The sequence below is a fragment of the Mobula birostris genome, chromosome 7 (genome assembly GCF_030028105.1).
Source record: "Mobula birostris isolate sMobBir1 chromosome 7, sMobBir1.hap1, whole genome shotgun sequence".
Taxonomy (NCBI): Eukaryota; Metazoa; Chordata; class Chondrichthyes; order Myliobatiformes; family Myliobatidae; genus Mobula; species Mobula birostris.
The window spans coordinates 78,661,300-78,683,977 of record NC_092376.1 but is presented as its reverse complement, the minus strand read 5'-3'; the positions used below and the strand labels follow the sequence as shown (position 1 = coordinate 78,683,977).

The window sequence follows — 22,678 nt, the reverse complement described above, 5'->3', positions numbered from 1 at the left end:
TTTTTTGATGTTGGACAAAATGTGTATAATTAAAAAATTGGAGTGATGTATCAGTTTTTAGTCAGAAGTGTTGCATGGTGCTTGAAGATTTTGGAGGTGCAAAGGATGGAGAAGGAAGAGGGAACCATTTGATATCTAGGAAAAGAACCTAAACTGGAAGTTGTGTTAGACCAAGCTGTAGTGTTGGTTGCTAAGTGTAGAGGTGATACCTAAATAGGACTTTCTTATTATATGTTGCCCATGGACTCGAGAATTTAAGAGATAAATGAGGCAAATTAGCAGAATGGAATTGCAGGTTTAAGAATACAAAACTAAATTCCTCCCCACAGAAGGTGTTTTATGCCTCATTGCATTTTCTAAGTTGTGATTAATCAGCTCCAGTGCAAACCAGTGAGACATTTCTTGTTTGTGTTTGAGCTGATGTTGTATATTAAATGGATTCTGAAGTAAATGCAGGTTAATATTTGTTGCTGTACTTTTGTTGTAGAGTCTAGGTAGAGGCTGATAAATATGACTGTGTCTGTGCTCATAGCTAGCTACTTGACCTCTTTGTAGAGGTTAAATATATAAACTTGAAGCCCAGCCCAACCTGACCATAGCCAGTCTGTACCCGACTCAAGCCTGAGTACAAAATGTTTCCGTACTTCACCTGATCGTGGCCATAAGTATGATGTGATTGATGCTTCAGGCTGAAATGATAACTAAACGGTACTGAAACGTTTTTGATTTACTCATCTTGACCTTGATAGAGTGTTGAGATCAACTGGCATGGCCTGGCCAGGTACAGGCGTTTTAAGCCCACAAATGTTTTTAGTGTATATAGCCAAACCAAATCTGAGACTTGTGGTCAGGCAACAGTTTGTGTGACTAACCTCTTTTTAAAAAAAAAAAAAAAAAAAAAAATTGGTTTGAGCTCCTAGATATTAGATTCTGAACAGAAAGCTTTTAACTATCTGTTACTTGGTGATGCTAAGACATTTGAGAATTTAAAAGCTATCTGCCACAGGTATTCGGCCCCGATCTGCTCCAATTGCCCAGGCATTGTCAACTGATGAATCAATGTTTACCATAATGCTTCCTCAGACTTCCTTATCCCTCACAATGTTATGCGGATATTGTTTCCCACTTCTCAGATCAAGCCTGGTTGGTGTCCTCCTGCAGGTAGATGTGTGTCAGAGTGAATGTGTTTGGGGCCAGACAGAAGAGTGTACTATAATGCATAAATCTTTACTCTTTTGCCTCCATGTACTTCGTGGGTTCCTGATAAATTCAAATGAGGACATACTTTTTAATAAGCAAATTCTGCCATTAAGATTACATTATCTTGGCATTCAGTATTTACAAAAATCCAAAAATGTAATACTGTGTATATTTGGCTCATCAATAATATTGAGCGACACTGATGACTGAGATTAGCTCCAAATGCCAGAACTTAAAATAGAGCTTGTAGAGGACGTGGGAATCTCAATGTAACCCCAGGTTTGGCCAGCACGTGTTTGTCTTGGGGAATATAGCCAAACTGAGAAATCTCGTTTGTGTAGATGCTGCGTGATGTGTTGCCTGGTTACAAATCCGAACCACAAAATACCAGACGATATGCCATATGCAATTAAATGATTGAACTTTATAAATCTTAATCTGACTATCTGGTTAGTAAAGAAAATAAAAAGAGAAAGGGCCAATTTTAATGAAACAGTCTAATGTGCATGTTGGAGCTCACGGATTCATCCAGTCGTTCCCCATCGACCTCCTCTGAGCGTTGCTGACCTTCGGACCCTAGCTCCGTCCACTCTGTCCGGCGGTCTACCAAATCCCTCCCCTCGTGTCTCCTCTCTTCATCTCTCACTGACAAAAGACCGCGAAATCCCTGCTCCCAGACCCACAGGAAAGAACACCATGCCTCTCATTGGCTAGTGTACATTCCAAAGCCCCCGTAATCTCTAGTCATAACCCAAATATTGCTGCTACAGAGAAACCATTACCTTAGCAGTGACGCATTATAGAGAGGCCATTACATTAGTAGTGAAACCTTACAGCATGTTACATCAGTTTAAAAAAAAATCAGTTTACTTCGTGTTTGATTTGTCTTGAGTCTAAGATAGAAAGAGTCTTTTGTACTTTATGAAGGTGCCATTCTGTTGGCCAGAATTGGTAGCACTCTTAATTCTGTTCCACGTGAGGACTTGAGGGATCGTTGAAAAGTTGAAGGTGGTCCCTATAGGAGAACAAGGATTTACTATTGGATTTTTGATGACTGTGTAGGTATCATTTTTCTTCATTGGTTAGTGGTGGTGAATGCTGACAATTCCATCTGGCCCTAAATTGAGGTTATCAGGGTTGCCCTTTTGATTATATTGGCATTTCTATTTTACTTCTGTGTATTTATTGCAAAATGGTTGCTCTTCTCAAACAGCAAAGTAGAAATCACTTTGTTTCACTGGAATCCATGTTTCATTTCTCCAGCTGGCATCGTGGGGCTTGCTTTCTTGTGGCCAATACACAAGCCCAGCTTAATGCTGTAAAGTTGTTCAAGGCTTCTGTTTTAAGTAGTTGCAAATTAAAGTAACAAATCTATGCTAAAAGTTGGTATTAAGCATTTAAATGTTTTAACTGATTTAAACTTTCATTTCAGTTGATGAATCCAAAATTTCCAAAATTACTTTTGTAAAGCAAAGTATTCCTCAGATCTTGATTAAGAAAGCTGATCAGTATAGTCAAACTAATAGTTTGTAGTTTACACTTTTATACACAAAAGGAAATGTAATGGATTATATAGAAAATATTCAATCTATGGATATAAAGGAGTTTATAAAATGTTCAATAAGTACATTTTTTTTCTTTAAACCAGGTATCTTTCTCAAGAAGGAATTGAAGCCTGTATTACTTTGTCCACAAAGTCTGATGTAAAAGATATCATTCATATTGCACTAAATGTAAGTAATTTATGTTTGGACATAACTTGATTCTTTTTTGTATGTTTTTTTAATACTTTCAAAATTTTCAACAAACAAAATCAACAAGAACATATAAGCTCAGACGTGTGAAAATAAAATGAACAAAAAAAGGGGGGCAAGGACATAACATTAGAGGGATGCCTGTTGTACAGAGTGCTCAAAAGTGCTAAACATTAAGTCTGGAATGAGGGCCGTGAGGGATTAGCTGGGGGGGAAGTTGTTCATCTGTCCCTGGCCTCGTCTAGGCAGGCAAGAAATGGATCCCAGATAGCCGAAAATATTATAATTGAATTGGTTCTCAGGAACCTGAGTCTCTTCATCTGTATGACTGAGATCATGTCAGCCATCCATCTCCGAAAAGAAGGGGGAGAAGGTGATTTCCATCCCTCAAGATAAGTCTTTTAGCGGCAGTCATCCCCAACATCAGAGACTGTTGTATGGCTGTAGGGAAGTATAGAGTGGATTGCGAACAGCCAAAGATGACAAGACCAGCTTCCATGGGGAAGGATCTTTTATAGGCCTTTGAGTACCAGTCAAATATTTTGGACCAAAATCCAGTCAGTGAAGGGGGAAACCAGAAGGTGTGTGACAACGTGCCCTCCGTCCCTTGACGTCTATCACACATTGGTGAGACAGAAGGGTAAATCTTGTGCAACCTGAGTTTAGAATAGTGAAGACGGTGGACAACTTTGAACTGGATCAGTTGGTGTCTGCTGTTAACAGAGCAAGCCTGTATCATAGACAAACTCTTGTCCCAGGCAGCTTCAAATAGTTCAATGCCCAATTCCTTTTTAGTCATTTACTCCGTTGGAATATACTGTATGATATAGAGTCACTGAAACTTTGCCACATCCAGAAGGCAATTTTCCCACTGTAGTTGCTATTCCAGTGTTCGGTGTGGGCTTGTAAACCTGTTCCACTAATGTGGAATCTTAGTCTTTTCATATTTAAAAACAGAAGTGTGTTTGAGCATCATCTGATTTCTCTGGCTTCAGAAAGCTGAGAAACAATTTTGTTGTCACTTAAATTTTCTCCCGGTCCTAAATTATTTTACGGACAAATCCTCTGTAATTCAATTATTACCCAGTTTCTGTTGTTCCCTCCTTTTACCTTTACAAATATTAATATTCTTTTTACAACTGTTTATCAACATATGAGGCCATGGCCATTGCCTTTTGTCTTCCTTTTGTCTCGGTGCTAGTGCTCTTAACCTAGGTCAAAGCAATCTTAACTTTCCTAGTCTATTCATGCCCATGCCAATTTGCCTTCGGCTTTCTTAATAACCTTAAGATCAAAATGCTTAAGGATCTAGCTTTTGAAGTAGCCCATATCTCTTCATACACAGCAGAACTTCTGTCTCCAATATCTTACAACTGTGTTCCCCGGCAGCTAAATTTTCATTATTTTCCCAATTCTTTTCAAGGCAAATGCCTTTTCCGACATATCCAGATATCCTTAAAGCAGACCCAGATGCCTTCAGAGAATGTTGACTACCCAATCCCCCCCATGATTGAATCCCTGTGATTACAGTGTTCCCCTTCCACTCCTCCCTATTTCAACTAGTTTCCTCATCCATGGTGTCTAATTTGTCCATTCTCTCTGCAGTTATTTCCTGTAGCTTTTCAAGAGCAGAGCCCCAGACCTGAAATATTAATTCTCTTTCCACAGATGCTGCCTGGCTGTTGAGTGTTTTTACCACTTTGTTTTTATTTCTGATTCCCAGCATCTGTAGTCTTGAGTTTTTTTAAAACTGTATTTACATGAGAAATAGCAGGAGTAGATCATCTGGCCCATTGAGTTTGCTCTGCCCATTTAATAAGATCATGGCTGATCTGGCTGTAGGCGCAGTACCACCTACCTGCCTTTTCCCCATAATCCATAATTCCCCTGTGATGCAAAAATCTAACTGTCTTAAATATATTTAGTGAGGTATCCTCTACTGCTTCCCTGGGCAGAGAATTTCACAGATTCACTACTGTATGGAAAAAGCAGTTTCTTATCTCTGTCCTAAATCTATAGCCCCAAATCTTGAGGCATTGTCCCCTAGTTTTAGTTGTACTCACATTCTATCCTATCTCTTTCATCATTTTATGTTTCTTTCAGTTCCTCCCTCATTCTTGTGAATTCCTATGAGTTTAGTGTCAGGTGACTCAATCTCTCCTTGGAGGTCAACCCCTTCATCCCTGGAATCAACTTGGTAAATCTCCTCAGTATTGTCTCCAAAGCCAGTGTATATTTCTTCAAGTAAGGAGACCAGAACTGCATGCAGTACTCCAGGTGCATCTTCACTAGTACTCAGTCTGTTTACAGGATAACGCTCCTCTCTTAAATTCAATCCCTCTAGCACTGAAAGCTAAAATTTCATTTGCTGCCTTGATGATGTGTTATACCTGCAAACCAACTTTTTGTGAATCATCCACAAGCACTCCTAAGTCCCTCTGCACAACAGCATGCTGTAATCTTTCACCATTTAAATTTTAATCTGATCTTTTGTTTTTCCCCTAAAGTCATTTCATTTCAAGAGGACTAGAGTATAAAAGAAAGGATGTAACGCTGAGGCTTTATAAGGCACTGTTCAGACTGCACTTCGAGTAGTGTGTTTTGTGCCTCTTATCTAAGAAAGGATGTGCTAGTATTGGAGAGGGTCCAGGGGAGGTTCATGAGAATGATCCCAGGAATGAAAAGGTTAAAGGTTCCTTGAAAACAAAGGTGAGGAGGAATTTCTTTGGGCAGAGTCTGGTGTACCTGTGAAGCCAAGTCATTGGATATATTTAAGAGGATGTTGATGGGTTCTTCATCAGTAAGTGTGTGAATGGTTATGGGCAGAATGTAGAATATGGATGGGAGGGATAATAAATCAGCTATGATGTGATGGTGGAATAGACAGTGGGCTGAATGGCCTTTTTCTCCTATGTCTTATGGTCTTATGATCGTGGGTGGATGGGGTATGCGAAAATGTGTGGAAAATGGATATGTGGGTGAGTGCAGCAGCGATGGTGATGGAAGGGAAACCCTTGTTCATTGAGAAAAGAGGATATCTCAGATGTTGAATGGAAAGCCTCATCCTGACAACAGATTACTGTCACAGTTCACTTGACTATTGCTTCTCCCACCATGTCACTTGTTCAAAAGCAATTCCCTTCTTTCATTTCCATTTCCGCCACATCTTCACACTTGCAAGTATCTTAATATCTAAAAAAATCTGAAAACTTATCAGAAGATTGGAATACCTGCATTTAACAATCTTAATTAACTTCAGGGGCCTTTTTTGAAAACAGTGAATTTCGGTTAATTGGGACAAATCCGGACCGGTACATTTTGGCTCAATAAAGCGGCTGACCCAATAGCCGAAGTTTCATGGAAATAGTTAAAAGGTAGAAGAAAGGAACTACTATTTAATTGAGTAAAAATGTATGTATTTAAATGAAATACAGAACGAAATAGAACACTACCAATACCTTTACAGTACTATAAAACTATTAGTTCCCAGTAGTTATCATTGGAGGAATTTGTCTGTTTTTTTTGGACTGGTAATGAACAAAATCTGTGCAGACACCTGTACAGATAATGGACTGCCTTCAAACAATGCTTTAGACAATTGCCTCAAGATATTCATTTTCATTGTAACATTTAAGATGATTGTTGATACTTTAGTAATTCCTAACTTATTGAGGTAGTGAAATGATTTCATTTTCATTCCTAGCCATTTCTGGTATACCCAAGCCTGAATGCTTGAAACTGCAGTGAGCAAAACAGTTCTGAATTGTCTTGCTGCTTATTTCTCGCGAACTAGCTACATTTATTATGACTGTTTTTTGAACATAAACACACACAACTGACTGCTCTAAGCGCGGTGTAGTGTCTGACAGCTGCACAAGTGCACGTGACTGATACCAGTTGGAAACTGTTTAGCAACAGACTTCTGTCTCAATTAAGCGACATAGTGTCCCAAGTAATCGAAGGGAGTCCTGGCTATTTTTTCAATTTAGCTTTTGTTCTTTAAGATCTGTCCCAAATTAATGGCTGCCTAGATTAACGGATGGCCCAATTCACCAGAATCCACTGTACTTGTTAGAACATGTTTTGCTATATTATTCAGTTTGCATACATTAAAAATATCAATCGTTTCTATGTAGTAGTTTGAACTTCTTTTCACATTTGTCCTCAGAGTGATCTAAGAACAATTGGGAAAAAGTTTCTTCCAAATGAAATCAATAGTGGACGAATGGAACAGGTAGGATTTAGAGCAAAATATTTAATTAGTTGGTTTATCAGTGTGCAGGTTGTCTCAACTTTATGGGAAACTCGAGTTATTTGTTGCAAAATGTTACCCTTTGTGAACTGTTACGTTAATATCTCTGAAGTGGTCACTCTGGTATCTTTTCCAACAAATGTCAAGATGTTTGGTTACTCCTGACTTTTCGGTAATTGATTACATGTCCTAATATTGAATGGGGTGTTGGTGGCTTAAATTGTTCATGTAAAAATAATGTAGCCTCCAGCACTTATATTGTACAAATTGACTGCAGATTATTGAAGAGTTAAGTAGACATAGTTCTGGATTAAAGAAAAAGAAAAGCTGGTATGTAGTTTGATGCCTACCATTTTAACCTTTGCATAATTCAGTGCTAAAGGTTTTCTTGGAATTTTGCAAGTTATGAATTTAATTTTTTTTATTGTTGCAAATAATCTCATGGTCTAATATAAGTTTTAATTGTTTCTGCCTTTGTGAAAACAAAAAGATATTTGTAAACCAGTTATGTTTGGACGTTCAAGTATCAGAGCAAAACAAAAGCAAAACAATTTGACCTCTTGTGCTTCCTCTGCCATTCAGTAAGATAACTTTTTTTTCTTTCATTTTCCTACATTTGCATGAGCAAAGTTTTTATGATATAAAATGGAAAAAGGTGGATAATGTGAACTTGGGTGCCTTGGAAAACAAAGAGGAGATTAATATTGAGTAGTGTGGAAATGGCTGGGGCTTTGCGGCGGAGGACATGTCTAGCATGCCAAAGAGAGATGTTATGGTTGAGATGGGAGGTGGGGATCATTAAAAAGATGGTGATGGGCAAAATAGTGGTCAGATAGAAAGGGGTAAGTAAGATAGAAAGTTGATTCCACTGTTAAGTTGGGTGCATAGACTCATGATTCGGGGGAATAGATTTAGGATGGTGATGTGGAGAAACCTCTTCCCAGCGTGTAGCAAATCTATGGAATTGTCTGTTCAGTGGGACAGAGGTTACCTCAGTTAAATATATTTAAGGTACACTTCGATAGATTTTTGTATAACAGGGTAATTAAGGGCTAGGTGCTGAGTCCATGGCCAGATCAGCCATGATGTTGTTGAATGGTAGACCAGGCTTGCAGAGCCAGATGGCTTTCTCCCGTTTCTATTTCTTATGTTCTTATTAACCTTCCGTCCCTCGATTCCCAGAACGTCCAATGATCTACAGATCTCTAACTCGCTGCTCATTACACCAGCTGGTGTTTAGGGCAGCAATAAAAGTCCTCCATCTGTCTGTCCTGAGCCACTCAGATGTAAAAGGATTCTTCGTTGCTGTTTCTGTAACAATTTTGTTTGACCAGTCAGAGTTGTTGTCCCTGAGCGGAACCCCAGAACCTGGAGGACTGGTGACCACATAGACTGGCCACTACCCTTTGGCACTTTGTAGGGTCACCCATGCGAATCAGGTCAAAGCATAATGCCCTGAATTTAGCCAGCATAGCTGTCTGGGTCATTGAGGCACGCAAACCTCCAAACTATGACAGAGTTGTGGACCTCTTGGAGGGCTAACTTGATCAGGTTTGGTTATTGAGCTTCAACAGCCATCTTGAATCCAGGGAATTCCCTAATTCATTTTTCTGGGTGAAGATATTTGTTTTCACCTTTTTCTAGTGTAGTCATCCTGTTTTATTTGACACTGATCACTGGTTTTAGACAGCCTAGCTCAGAGAAATATCAGCTCTGTATCTTTTCAATGAAATCACCACCTTGACTCTGAATATGATTGCAATTTGCTCTGTCTCTCCACATTATGAACCCACCATGCCAGGAATCAGATGGGTAAACTTCTCTACACTCCTGCACTTAAGAATATCCTTTAGATAGGGAGACCAGTCCTATATAGAGGATTATAGAGAGCTGCACGTAGTAGGAGCAATATATTTCTGTTACTCAAATATTTCCTCTGCTGAGGGCTCATTTAATTTCAGTGATTTGTTCAAAGGACACAAGTTCCTTTGAACACCAGTGTCTTTCAACCTCCTCTTTTCTTTCCTTTGGTGTTGAGGTGAGCAGCAACTTAATGACTGCTGAAAGCGCGAGGTGCTGTTGCAGAATCGACATCATATGAAGTTGTCACAAATGAGATTGGTTTACCCCTTAATGGGTTTCAGTTGGAATACAAAAGTGTTAATGCTTTTCTTGCTGTAAGCTTTTTTTTATTTAAAGCTTCTAGATCCATTTGTAATATGTGCACAGTGGTATGAGTACTAGCTCTATGTGATCTTTGAAGGTGTAAGTGAGCTGGTTAACTGATGTATGGAGAAACGTGGACAAACTGAGCTCATGGTGAAATTCTGCTCGCATCCATTTATCTGAATGCTCATTGCTTTTGCCAAGGTCTTTGCATTTAGTTTATCATGAATTGTGGCAGTTGTAGCATAACAGTGCAATTATTAAATCTTGTTAGTAAAACAAAAACTTATTTGATACTGCTTTTGTATTTGTGCATATATATTTGAGAGTAACTGAGTGCAATGAGTGCAGAGTTGGAAAAGAACTTAGGCTCCTGAGATTTAGAGGCCTGGTTTGATGTGGTTTGCTTTTAATGAGCAATGTATATGAGCTTTGTTAATGTTTTGTCTCACCAGTTTTTTTATCGAATAAAGCACTCTTCAAAACTTTTGTTTATTGGTTCCCATATTTTTTTTCCCTAGAAAATAGCAGTCATATTCAGTCTGACCACATTTGTAGAATTGGAAGGTAGAGTAAATTCGAGCAAATTTTTATTTAAAATCTATATCCCAATACTTCCCTATCAGTAGGGAAAGCAGTTTGAGTTTGAACCACCAGAGGGTGCTAAAGTATGCAGTTGGTGTGTGCACTGAACCAAGGTACTATCAACTATGAATATCCCATTTCAAAGTCTTACAGTGCACCAAAATGGTAGTACACAGGCTGGAATGTTTTGCAAGTTTGGTATGTTTTTGTTCGAATTGAAGCCTCATTCAGCTTATATTTGAAACAAAGCCATTCAGCATTAGACTCAATAATTCATTTGTAGATTACATCCTTCTCCCTCATGGTCATGAATGTGGAGGAAAACAATGCAAAACTAAACTAGGCCACATATTGTCATATTTAAAGCAAATCATGCACTGAGATTCAGGCAGGCAAGTGAGGCTTTCAGTCTTGTGTACAAATTTTCAAAGAATGCAATTGTGTATGTAAATGTAACTACACACAAGTAATTTGTAATATAGCATGGGAAACGTGTTCTTTGGCCCACCTCATCAATGATAACAAGCACCCATCTGTACTTGTCCTATTTACTGGCACTTGGTCCTTAGCATTATTTGAGAGTGTTCCAGCTGTCTCCGTGTGGTGTGTTCTCTTTGTGTTGAGACTGATTTTTTTTTTGGTTTTGCTGGGACACATTCATAAGAGGAGTTTTTTTTTAAGGCAGTCCATATTGCTGACAGAGCTCGGTGAAGTTTTGGGCATTGGGAGAACTTTGTTTATAAAAGCTGATGAGACTGGGAGCATTGTGGCGGTAGCACCTGGAGGGGAAAGGATAGTCTTGTGTTCTCATGTGGGGAAATTAGAGTGGGATAGATTGCATTTTCTGATGGACTGTTAAATGATGGTGGAAGCAGAATTGTGAATGGTAGGGAGTGGGCATAACTGACATCTGTGAGGGGGGGGGAACCTTAAATAGATGGAACTGCAGTAAGTTTGTATAATTGAAGTCAAACTGGCCAGCGTACCCATGTCAATGTAATAGGAAACAACATGTGGATTGAATTGTATTTGGTTGATTTTATTAAATATCGTTAATGGTTATTGCAGCATCCTGTTTAAAGAAATGAATTCCCAGTATTTACATTTTAAATTGATTTCGCTGTTTAACCACTGTAGTATTACTTGTGTTATTTTGTGTTTCTAGGAGTAAGAGTGAAATTCAATGGTAGAATATTGAATTCTGAATGGAATGCTTTCTTCCTCTATGCTGATTGATTAATTGGATATCACTTAATGCTAGTTAATTATTTGAACAGAATGTTCTGCATTAAACTTTGGTTGCATACTGCCTGTCGACATGCACTGTGTTTGAGAGTGAAAGCTGAAATATACATAAACAGGAGAAATTAAGAAGGGTGTAATTCCATACAATAATGTAATATGGGAAATTTTAGCATGAGATCCTGCAGATGCTGGAAATCTAGGGCAACACACAGAATGCCCAGACATAGGAGTTCACCCCATACGAGTTCACCCCATCTTCCTGCTGCCTTAACAGTGATAATTTCTGTTGTCCTCATCTATCACCACATGAGCCTCCACATCCAACGCATCATTCTGCACAACATCTGCCATCTTCAACAGGACTGTCCCACCAAACACATCTTTACTCCCCCTTCCCCACACTCTGCTTTCCACAGGGATTGTTCCCTCTGTGATTCCCTTGTCCATCCGTTCCTCCCCACTAAGCTCCCTCCTGTCACTTATCCTTCTAACTGGCAGAAGCGCTACACCTGCCCATTCACCCCCTTCACCTCCATTCAGGGCCCCGAACAGTCCTTCCAGATGAGTTAACACTTCACCAATCTGCTATGGTCGTCTAATGTATTCAGTGCTCCTGATGCGGCAGCTTGTGCTTTGGTGAAGCCCAATGTAGATTGCGGGAGTGCTTTGTCGAGCACCTTGGCTGCATCTGCAAAAACCTGAATTTCCCAGTGGCCAACCATTTCAATTCCTATCCCAATTCTGACATGTTGATCTGTGGCCTCCTCTTCTGCCACAATGAGGCGACTGTCAGGTTTGAGAAGCAACACTTCATATTTCATCCGGGTAGATTCCAACCTGATAGCATGAGCATCAATCTCTCCAACTTCAGGTATTTCTTTCCCCTTCTCCATCCCTCCTTTTCATTTTGTTACTTTGGTCTCTTTTCATCCCCTGTCACCTCCCCCTGGTGCCACTCCTCTGTCCCTTTCTCCCACGATCCACTCTCCTCTCTTATCGGATTCTTTCTCCAGCCTTTTGCTTTTTGCCTTTTGTACTTGTCTCCTTCCAGCTTCTTGCTTCATTCTGTCCACCAGCCCCCCCCCCGCCCCCCGACCTGGCTTCAACCAACCAATCACCTAACTTGTCCTCCTTTTCCTCCCACCCTCCCCACCACCTTATTCTAGCATCTTCCCCCTTCCTTTCCAGTCCTTGTGAAGGGTCTCGGCCTAAAACATTGACTATTTATTCATCTTTGGAGATACTGCCTGACCTGCTGTGTTCCTCCACCATTTTGTGTGTGTTTATATAGAAATTAATTATTTTAAAGTTTTATATTAGGAAGCATTGTTTTAAGCACCTTTTTCTTAAAAAAAACCGAAACACAATTCCTCAATAGATAAAATTATGGATAATATGAACAAGTTGAATTTTTCTATCAGCTGCAGCTATGGTTGAATCTGATCCATTGTATTGTCTGTTTAGCTTCATATTTATGTATGTTAGTACCTTTTTTCTATTATCTCCCTGCTTTTTAATGTTTCTTATTGTAATAGCAGGCAGCTTGTTCTTTTGTCTTCAGTTCAGTAAAGTATGATTCCATTAATGTATGGTTAAACATGTATCCATTTTTTTTCCATTCTTCATTCCCTTTGGTTTTATAATGTCCTTCCTTTAATGCTTGCTATCTTTATGCTTTGAAATTCACAATTAAAAAGAACTTGATTTATCCCGACATCTTGGAATAAATGATACTGTTCTGTATGCCAGCATAGGTTTTAACAGAGAATTTTAATCATTCAAATTGTAGAATATTTGTTTTTCACTGAAAAATTTTGAATTTGCACATTGACGATGCATAATTGTACATGGCTTAACTGTTACATTCTGTGAATTTGTGATTTTAAAAAGTTTTGGCAAGCAGATTGTTTATTTGGTAGACATGAATTATCTTTATGAAATGCAATTTTAATCATCAGTTGACAGAGTGGAGTTGAAAAGAAGGAACTGAAGAATTTCAAGGGTTAAAAATTAAGACATCTCCATCTCTTGTGCATGTATGCCAAACTCTGAAGAGTTAGCTCCAAATACTATGGATGCATTAGTTATTATCTTCCAGGATGCAGATTTTTGGGGCAGTCCAGCAGATTTGAAAGGTAGTGGATCTATTCTGATTTTTTAAAGTTCCTATGAATAACCAGCAGAAGGATTTGTCACTGTAAAGAGTATGACAGTCTTTCTGTACTTTGTGTTGTGCAGCTTTCTCAATTTGATTGACCATATTCAATACCTCTTGTCTGCCCACTGCTCAAGGGTAGACCCATGGACATTTCTGGTTTTTGCCAGGAACAACTTGTGAACTTTACAATGTGCTCATCAACGGAATGATCTATAAATCTTGATGATCATGAGAACGGTAGTAAGATCAGTATACCAGAAATAGAAGTCATACTGTTCAGCTGTTGTTTGTACTGGAGCTGCCTGAACAGAATGCTTTGGACAAATGGAGTGCCTCAGTCCTTGTTGGCTCTCAACACCCCCCCCCCAACAGGATCAGTCTGTCCGAGTTGGCAGCCACATCGCAAGCCCTATCACGCTGAGCACTGGTGCACTCTCAACTGCATTGCCAAATCTAACTCAAGTTCGTTGATGATACAACAGTGGTTGGCTTCATCGGCAGCAATGAGTTGGCATATTGAGAGCAGGTAGAGAGGCTTGTCAGATAATGTGAAAACAACAACCTGAGTCTCAACATGAACAAGACAAAAGGGATGATGTTGGACTTCAGGAAGGTGCAGGTTGGCCACTCTCTATTGTACATCAAGGACTTGGCTGTGGAGAGAGTGAAGAGTACAAAGTTCTTTGGTGTGCACAGAACAGATGATCTAACCTGGACTCTCAGCACTTCAGTAGTCAAGAAGGCATAGTGGCATTTACACTTTCTGAGGAGATTAAGGCATGCAAGGCTCCCAAAAAGCTGAGTAGGTGGCTTTAAAATTTTTTTTCTACTCATCTTTTTTTCTCTAGTCCTGCTGAAGGGTCTCGGCCCAAAATATCGACTGTACTCTTTTCCAAAGATGCTGTCTACCCTGCTGAGTTCCTCCAGCATTTTGAGTGTGTTGCAAGTTTCATCTGAAATTATCACTTGTTCTTCAGAATTAAAGGGAGTAGGGAGCAGGATCTACTTGTGCTTGAAGCAACTGAGTTGCTATTCCAGAAATCAATCTTGTGAATTTTGCTGCAGTTCTTTGAGCAAAAATATATTCTGTAGTTTTGGAGTTCAGACCTGTAGGCCAGAGGTCCCCAACCTTTTTTGCACTGCCGACTTGTTTAATATTGATGCGGACCGGCCAACCCGGCGGGGGCGGGCGGGGGGGGGTAGGGTTGCCAACGGATAAGAATAGCAGTCAAATACACTGCGTTACCCTGAGAAAGACTACCGTGACCATGAAACCTTGCGTGGGCACCTGTGTGCGTGTATGTGCGGATTTTTTTTCTACAAATTGTTTTTGGCGATTCTGTTCGGTGGGGGTGTTAATCACAACTGAAATATAGGGGATAAGTGGCTAATACACTCAATTTCATTTCTAAAAGGGTTTATCTAACGAATTTAATATTAAACACACAGCGCATATTTTCCTTGTATGAATATAGTGATAAGTCAATTATCAGGGGAGGACAGGGGAGCTTGAAGTAAGTGTTGAGCGAACTTCCAGTAGAAGTGGTAGAGGCAGGTTCAATATTATCATTTTAAAGAAGAATTGGATAGGTATATGGACAGGAAAGGAATGGAGGGTTGTGGGCTGAGTGCAGGTTGGTGGGACTAGGTGAGAGTAAGCATTCGGCACTGACTAGAAGGGCCGAGATGGCCTGTTTCCATTCTGTAATTGTTATATGGTTATATAAGTCACTTATAAATCAATAGCATCTTAACATTTTAAGTAACGTTTTAAGTAACGTTTGGATATTAAACACACAGCACATATTTTCCCCATATGAACATATAAAGTCATTGCAACACACCAATATTGCTGAATCAGTGGGGGCCCTGGGCTTGTTTCCCTGCAACAAGACGGTGCCATCGAGGGGTGATGGGAGACAGCGATACTCGAAGGGGGTTCCTTATGTCCAGTCAATTCCGCAATTTAGTTTTCGTTGCATTCATTGCAGAGATATGTTGGAAATGGAAGCAATGTTTCAGTGCTTTCATGGCTATCTCAGGATATTTAGCCTTGACTTTCATCCAGAATGTCAGCAGAGATATTATGTCAAACATACTTTTCAGCCCGCCGTCATTTGCAAGCTTGAAGAGTTGATCTTCCCGTGCTGACATGGATGACCTTGCATGCGTTCAAGCTCAACAGTGCGTGACAGGGAATGAGGAAAGGTGCGGCTGATTCCTATTGCCAAATTATATCGTTTCCTCGTGGCCCGGTAGCACGTGCTTTGAGGCCCGGTGGTTGGGGACTGCTGCTGTAGGCAATATTCCACTAGACACCTCAGTAATTGGAGCAAGATACTTCTACTCACTGTTATCTACATTCTGCTTATTGTACCTGCTTAATGACTTTCAATATATTGTGAATGAGATATCTAGGCCTCTTTCAATCTTTGGTTGTTTTGTTGGGTGGGGAGGAGCTACTAATTTTTTTTCCATCCTGATGGGCAATCTTGCATTTTTCTGCATTACATCAAATCTGGCACATTCTTGCCCATTTCCTTAATTGGCCATGTTCCTATGAAACTTGTTTGCATCTTCAGAACAACCGACACTACTACACAACTTTGAATAATCAGTAATCTTGAGTATGCTTTACTCTTCTCTTTTCCAAATCATGGGTAGAAATTGTGAACTGGGGCCCTGACATCATTTCCTGTAACAACCAGCGGCACTTCTCCAATTTCCATACACAATATTTTGTGCTTCAATTTTATTTAATTATCCTCATGTATAACAATTTGTTAAAGGTTTTCTCTTTGTCTTATAAGAAATGTTTTGTATTTGATGTTTCTCTTGACCTTGAGTAATCGGTTCAAGTGTGTAATGTAGAATGTTTAAGCTGTTACTCAAGTTAGTATTTCTAGTTTAGAAAGTAAAAAGCTTCTATGTTCAAATTTCTGTTCTCTAATTTTAATCCGAATTCTTTTATAACAATTAGCTTGAAGGCCCATGTGTCTTGCAAATCCAAAAGATCAGAAATATCTCTGCACCAAAAGATCACGAGGAGTCTCAAGCTGCACCAAGAATGTTGCGTGTGCAGTTGACAGATGGACACGTCAATTGCATAGGCATAGAGTTCAGTAATCTACCAAAAATAAGGTAAGTATTTTATATAATCATTATCTATTTATTGAGTTGAAAACTCCAGGGAATAGGCCATTCGTTCCTCATTATTGTCAAAGCTGACCTGCTTTTTAAGTTAGCAATTGACTGAATAAATAGCTGTTGTCAACAGGAATTCTGCAGATGCTGGAAATTCAAGCAACACACATAAAAGTTGCTGGTGAACGCAGCAGGCCAGGCAGCATCTCTAGGAAGAGTCTCGGCCTGAAACGTCAACTGCACCTCTTCCTAGAGATGCTGCCTGGCCTGCTGTGTTCACCAGCAACTTTTAAATAGCTGTTGTCAGTTATTTTAAGCAAGTTATTTGAGGGCTTGAGCTAGGTATCTCTGTTTTGGTAAAAACTGGACGTTAGAGCTTCAGAGGGAATCTGCATGATTGGAATCTGGAACACAATCTGAAAGATGGTGGAGGCAGAGGCTCGCAATATTTAAGAATCCAGATAACTATGTGCTAAGGTATACAACGCTATGGATCAGATGCTGTTAAGAATTAGTATAGAATGGTGCTTGATGACTGGTATGCATGTGGTGGGATGAAGAGCCTGTTTCTGTGCAATTTCTGCGAGGGTCCTGTTTGTTGACTTCAGCTCGGTGTTCAACACCATCGTCCCAGAAATCCTCCACTCCAAACTCACCCAGCTCACTGTCTTCCCCCGCCATCTGTCAGTGGATCACAAGCTTCCTGACTGACAGGGTGCAGCAAGTGAGGCTGGGGAGCATCACTTCTAGCACCTGGACAGTCAGTACCGGTGCCCCCCAGGGATGTGTGCTCTCCCCACTGCTCTTCTCCTTTTACACTAATGACTGTACCTCACAGGATCCATCTGTTAAACTCCTGAAGTTTGCAGACGACACAACTATCATTGGCTTTATCCGAGACGGTGATGAGTCTGTGTACAGACGGGTGGTGGAACGGCTAGCCCTCTGGTGTGGTCAGAACAACCTGGAGCTAAATACGCTCAAGACTGAGCAGATGACAGTGGACTTCAGGAGTAGCCCCTCAATACTCCCCCCACTCACTGTACTCAACAGTATCGTGTCTGCTGTGGAGACCTTCAGGTTTCTGGGTGTCACAATCTCCCATGACCTGAAGTGGACACCCAACGCGGACACTCTTATCAAAAAGGCTCAGCAGAGGTTGTATTTCCTACGTCAACTTAGGAAGTACAACCTGCCTCAGGAGCTGTTGATTCAGTTCTATTCAGGAATAATCCAGTCTGTTCTCTGTTCATCCATCACTGTCTGGTTTGGATCAGCTGCCAAACAAGACAAGAATAGACTCCAAAGAACTGTCAGGGCTGCGGAAAGGATTATTGGTGTGAAGCTGCCCTCGATCCAGGACTTATGTGCATCTCGAGTCAGGAAGCGAGCAAGCAGCATCATTGTAGACCCATCGCACCCTGGACATCACCTGTTCCAACTCCTTCCTTCTGGTAGGCACTTTAGATTACTGTATGTCTCCACGGGAATGGTACCGGAGGATTGGAGAGAAGCGAATGTTGTCCCCTTGTTCAAAAAAGATAGTAGGGATAGTCCGGGTAATTATAGACCAGTGAGCCTTACATCTGTGGTGGGAAAGCTGTTGGAAAAGATTCTTAGAGATAGGATCTATAGGCATTTAGAGAATCATGGTCCAATCAGGGACAGTCAGCATGGCTTTGTGAAGGGCAGATCGTGTCTAACAAGCCTGATAGAGTTCTTTGAGGAGGTGACCAGGCATATAGATGAGGGAAGTGCAGTGGATATGATCTATATGGATTTTAGTAAGACATTTGACAAGGTTCCACACGGTAGGCTTATTCAGAAAGTTAGGAGGCATGGGATCCAGGGAAGTTTGGCCAGGTGGATTCAGAATTGGCTTGCCTGCAGAAGGCAGAGGGTGGTGGTGGAGGGAATACATTCAGATTGGAGGATTGTGACTAGTGGTGTCCCACAAGGATTTGTTCTGGGACCTCTACTTTTCGTGATTTTTATTAATGACCTGGATGTGGGGGTAGAAGGGTGGGTTGGCAAGTTTGCAGACAACACAAAGGTTGGTGGTGTTGTAGATAGTGTAGAGGATTGTCAAAGATTGCAGAGAGACATTGATTGGATGCAGAAGTGGGCTGAGAAGTGGCAGATGGAGTTCAACCCGGAGAAGTGTGAGGTGGTACACTTTGGAAGGACAAACTCCAAGGCAGAGTACAAAGTAAATGGCAGGATACTTGGTAGTGTGAGGAGCAGAGGGATCTCGGGGTACATGTCCATAGATCCCTGAAAGTTGCCTCACAGGTGGATAGGGTAGTTAAGAAAGCTTATGGGGTGTTAGCTTTCATAAGTCGAGGGATAGAGTTTAAGAGTCGCGATGTAATGATGCAGCTCTATAAAACTCTGGTTAGGCCACACTTGGAGTACTGTGTCCAGTTCTGGTCACCTCACTATAGGAAGGATGTGGAAGCATTGGAAAGGGTACAGAGGAGATTTACCAGGATGCTGCCTGGTTTAGAGAGTATGCGTTATGATCAGAGATTAAGGGAGCTAGGGCTTTACTCTTTGGAGAGAAGGAGGATGAGAGGAGACATGATAGAGGTGTACAAGATAATAAGAGGAATAGATAGAGTGGACAGCCAGCGCCTCTTCCCCAGGGCACCACTGCTCAATACATGAGGACGTGGCTTTAAGGTAAGGGGTAGGAAGTTCAAGGGGGATATTAGAGGAAGGTTTTTTACTCAGAGTGGTTGGTGCGTGGAATGCACTGCCTGAGTCAGTGGTGGAGGCGGATACACTACTGAAGTTTAAGAGACTACTAGACAGGTATATGGAGGAATCTAAGGTGGGGGCTTATATGGGAGGCAGGGTTTGAGGGTCAGCACAACATTGTGGGCCGAAGGGCCTGTACCGTGCTGTACTATTCTATGTTCTATGCCAGGACAAATAGGTACAAGAACAGTTTCTTTCTGCATGCTATCAGTCTTATGAACACTTGAATTTTAGTCTATTATAAACCAAGTCCACCTGTACGTACACAGGTACACCTCATTGTATATAGTTCACGATTATTTGCACTATTGTCTTTGTTTTTGTTTTTGATTCTGTACAGCGAGAGCTCAGGGAAACCGGCATCAAATTCCCTGTATGTGTCCACATACTTGGTGATAATAAAGGATTCTGATTCGGATTCTGATTTGACTTTGATAGATTAGAGATGCCACTGCAGATTTGCAGAAGGCCATATACAAGTTAATTTTGGAGAGGCAATAAAATATTACTACTTAAGGATGATGGGGGCCATTGGATCCTGGGTGTCTATGGAGTAGTGGTTGCTCGTTTGCAGTGCACTGTTGCCATGCCAGTCTGCATAAATCTCAACACACAGCTGTGCCACTGGCCAAGACTGTCCCTCGCATGCAGCCACTGTAATTTGCCTGGATTGCTCACTTCCCACTAGGCAATGTGGCAATAAGATTCCTTTGACTATCATTGATGTGGGAGCTCCAGCGAAGAGCTGAGCCCTTAGATTATTTGTGGTATAGCACACAGCCGCCGTAAGAGTGAAGGTTCATGTCATATTTGTGTAGGAATGCTGACAGTTCTGTGTCTCGATAACAAACCCTCTTAGCACTGATTACATTTGGGCTTTTTGTTTCTGTGAGCATAACCAAATAGTCGTAATGTTCAGATTATGTACATTTAGCAGTATATTTGATAATTTGGGATAACTATTTAACTGTTTTCTTTAAAAAAAAATGGAAAACATAAATGTCATGTAGAGGAGATTAAAACAAGTTCAAATTACGTATAGAATCTTCTTTTCCACATGCACACTTTATTTGCTCTGGATTGAATAGATTTTTTGTCATCAAGACAGAAAATGCTAGTGATGTGCATTGGGTCAGGCAGCGACTCTAGAGGGGACGAAAAAGAGTTTGTATCAAGCTAATGACTTTTGATCCAAATTCCTTTTGTTAACCATATGAAGAGCAGGAGAGAACTTGTTGCTCTTCCATTACATGAGGACATGCACAGTAAGTTGGCACTGATAGTGATACTTAATTGTCAGAAGAATTATCTTGCTACATTCGTGTTCAGATTATTTTCATTGTCTCCGTGCAAATAATTAATGTAGTTACAATTTGAGTTTTATTTAATCCGTCTGTTTGTCGGATCGTCACTGAATTGGAGTTGGAAGTATATTTTAAATATTAGTAACCTGAGTTGAGAATGAGAGCTGTCAGAGGGTATTGCTGTAAACGTTTTGTGATTAAAACTTGACATTGAGGGTTATAAACTTGGATAATCTCCAAATTTGTAAGTAAAGTGTGCTATGGTAGCTCTGAATTATGAGACTACAAAATCAAATTTCAAAATGGTTTTGAGAACTTTAGATATAACTAGATTAAAAGTGTGTTAATCCCTGTACTTTGTGAGCTGCATTGGCTGGCTAGTTTATGGGTTAAGTTCTTTACAATTTTAATTGTTGGATTGCTGCTGCTGATATAAGTAGTTTCTAAGATTCTGAAGTGTTGAGAAAGCAGAGCATTGCATAATTGCTGTAAACTATTGGATGTCATTGGTGATGGAGGTTGTACTGTGAAAATCCCCTTACTGTTTGTTCTTTAACATACAACTTGGTTGTTTTAATTGAGATAGGTACATTTTCTTGAAATTTCGCTGAACACCTTTTAGGAAAAAAATTCATTTTATCTTGTTACTATTGTGATATTTTGTCAATATATATTTAAATTGAGTGCATTATAGTATGCTGGCATTGATTTTAAATTTGTTTCTGTTACTCACTGGCGCTGCATATATTGCAAGACTTTTAATTATATGCTTAAGATCACATGCAAACTGGTAAAAATGGATGTAAGCACTTTTAATGATGACATAATGAAATGCACTTTCCTGCTATTAATATGTTAAAACATTACAGAGCCAATTATTGAAATGCTAGTTTAAAATTTAAAAACCAAATCTGATTTCTTGTCTAAATGTATTGCTAATTTGTTTCCTGGTAGCCTCAATACCCCACCTGGAACAAAAGTAAGACTATGTGGAACTATTAAAATGAGAAATGGATTTCTGTTGTTGCAAGACACCAATGTTCTTGTTCTTGGTGGTGATGTAGATCAGCTAATTGAAAAATGGAAGCTGCAAAGGGTAAAGTAATGTTAATGTTTCTACTTTCTCAGTTTCTGTGCCAAAAAAAAGTTTAAAAATAGGACCAATAATTTGATGAAATTGTATGTTGTCAATGAAGACTTAAGTTGTTCAGTCTTGTCATTTTTTTCTCTGAAGAATTTATCAACTGGTAAAATGAAAGTGGTGCATGCCAATAAAACTGTAGCTGTTGCACTTTTATTTAGAACAGTCACGTTTTATTTGCTGAAGAATTAACAAAGTAACATTTGAGTAAAAATTTACTGGATCCTAGTTTGTGCCATGCTTCTCACATGGATCTTGCCATTCTCAGCATTAAGCTTAAGGAGTTGATTGTAGCTGTCAATAGTTTGTCACACAAAAATGTAAAAGCATTCTCACTTGCCATGTGTACTCAAATCAATTAAAATAGTTTTCCAATGCTTCAGCATTTTAAACACTGCAAATTAACAAGCTGTAACTTTGCGTTCAGTTTTATATTTAGAATCTTTTAATTCTCTGTTCAGTCTTTTTTTTTTACCTTTTTTCTCAAATTTTGAATTTAATTTGTCAAAAGAAAATTAGCTATAACTTGTTTTCATTATTAATTTGAAGAGCAAGGATAATCTTGTTTTTTTTTCCACCTAGAGTTTAGCAAAATACAATAGAAGTAATATTGGAGCTGAAGGCGGACCGCCTCCTTTCGTCCCATTTGGACAGGTATGACTAAATTATGCCTTATTTTTCAGTTGGTTATTTTTGCAAGCAAAGTGCTCGTATTTATATAGTATCTTGTAAATAAAACTATTCTTCATAACAAATTTTGGCAGATATATAATTTTGTGTTTTGCAAATTCTGGTCAATTTGTTTTAGTGATGGTTGTTGAGTTGGTGATTACTCGTGATAAACAGTCTTTTCGACTTGTTTGTTTCTAACAACTGCTTTACAAAGTCTGACTTTTTGAGGTGAAACAATGCTCTAGTTGTACTTGAAACTCTGATTCGTTGCTCATTATGCAGATTGCTAAATGTTAA

At 39.7% G+C, this 22,678-nt stretch overlaps 1 protein-coding gene across 3 annotated transcripts in view; it reads left to right on the top strand.

Moving 5' to 3' along the window:
- Positions 1-22,678, top strand: part of tdrd3 (tudor domain containing 3) — a 106,867-nt gene that overhangs the window by 24,359 nt on the left and 59,830 nt on the right. For all 3 annotated transcript variants that reach the window (XR_011886598.1, XM_072263479.1, XM_072263480.1), the window contains exons 2-6: positions 2,849-2,933; positions 7,123-7,188; positions 16,341-16,501; positions 21,523-21,664; positions 22,292-22,363. Coding sequence is in view for 2 of the 3 variants with exons in the window: in XM_072263479.1 (XP_072119580.1) it covers positions 2,849-2,933; positions 7,123-7,188; positions 16,341-16,501; positions 21,523-21,664; positions 22,292-22,363 (526 nt within the window). In the remaining variant the exon portion in view is untranslated. The remainder of the gene's footprint in view (positions 1-2,848; positions 2,934-7,122; positions 7,189-16,340; positions 16,502-21,522; positions 21,665-22,291; positions 22,364-22,678) is intronic.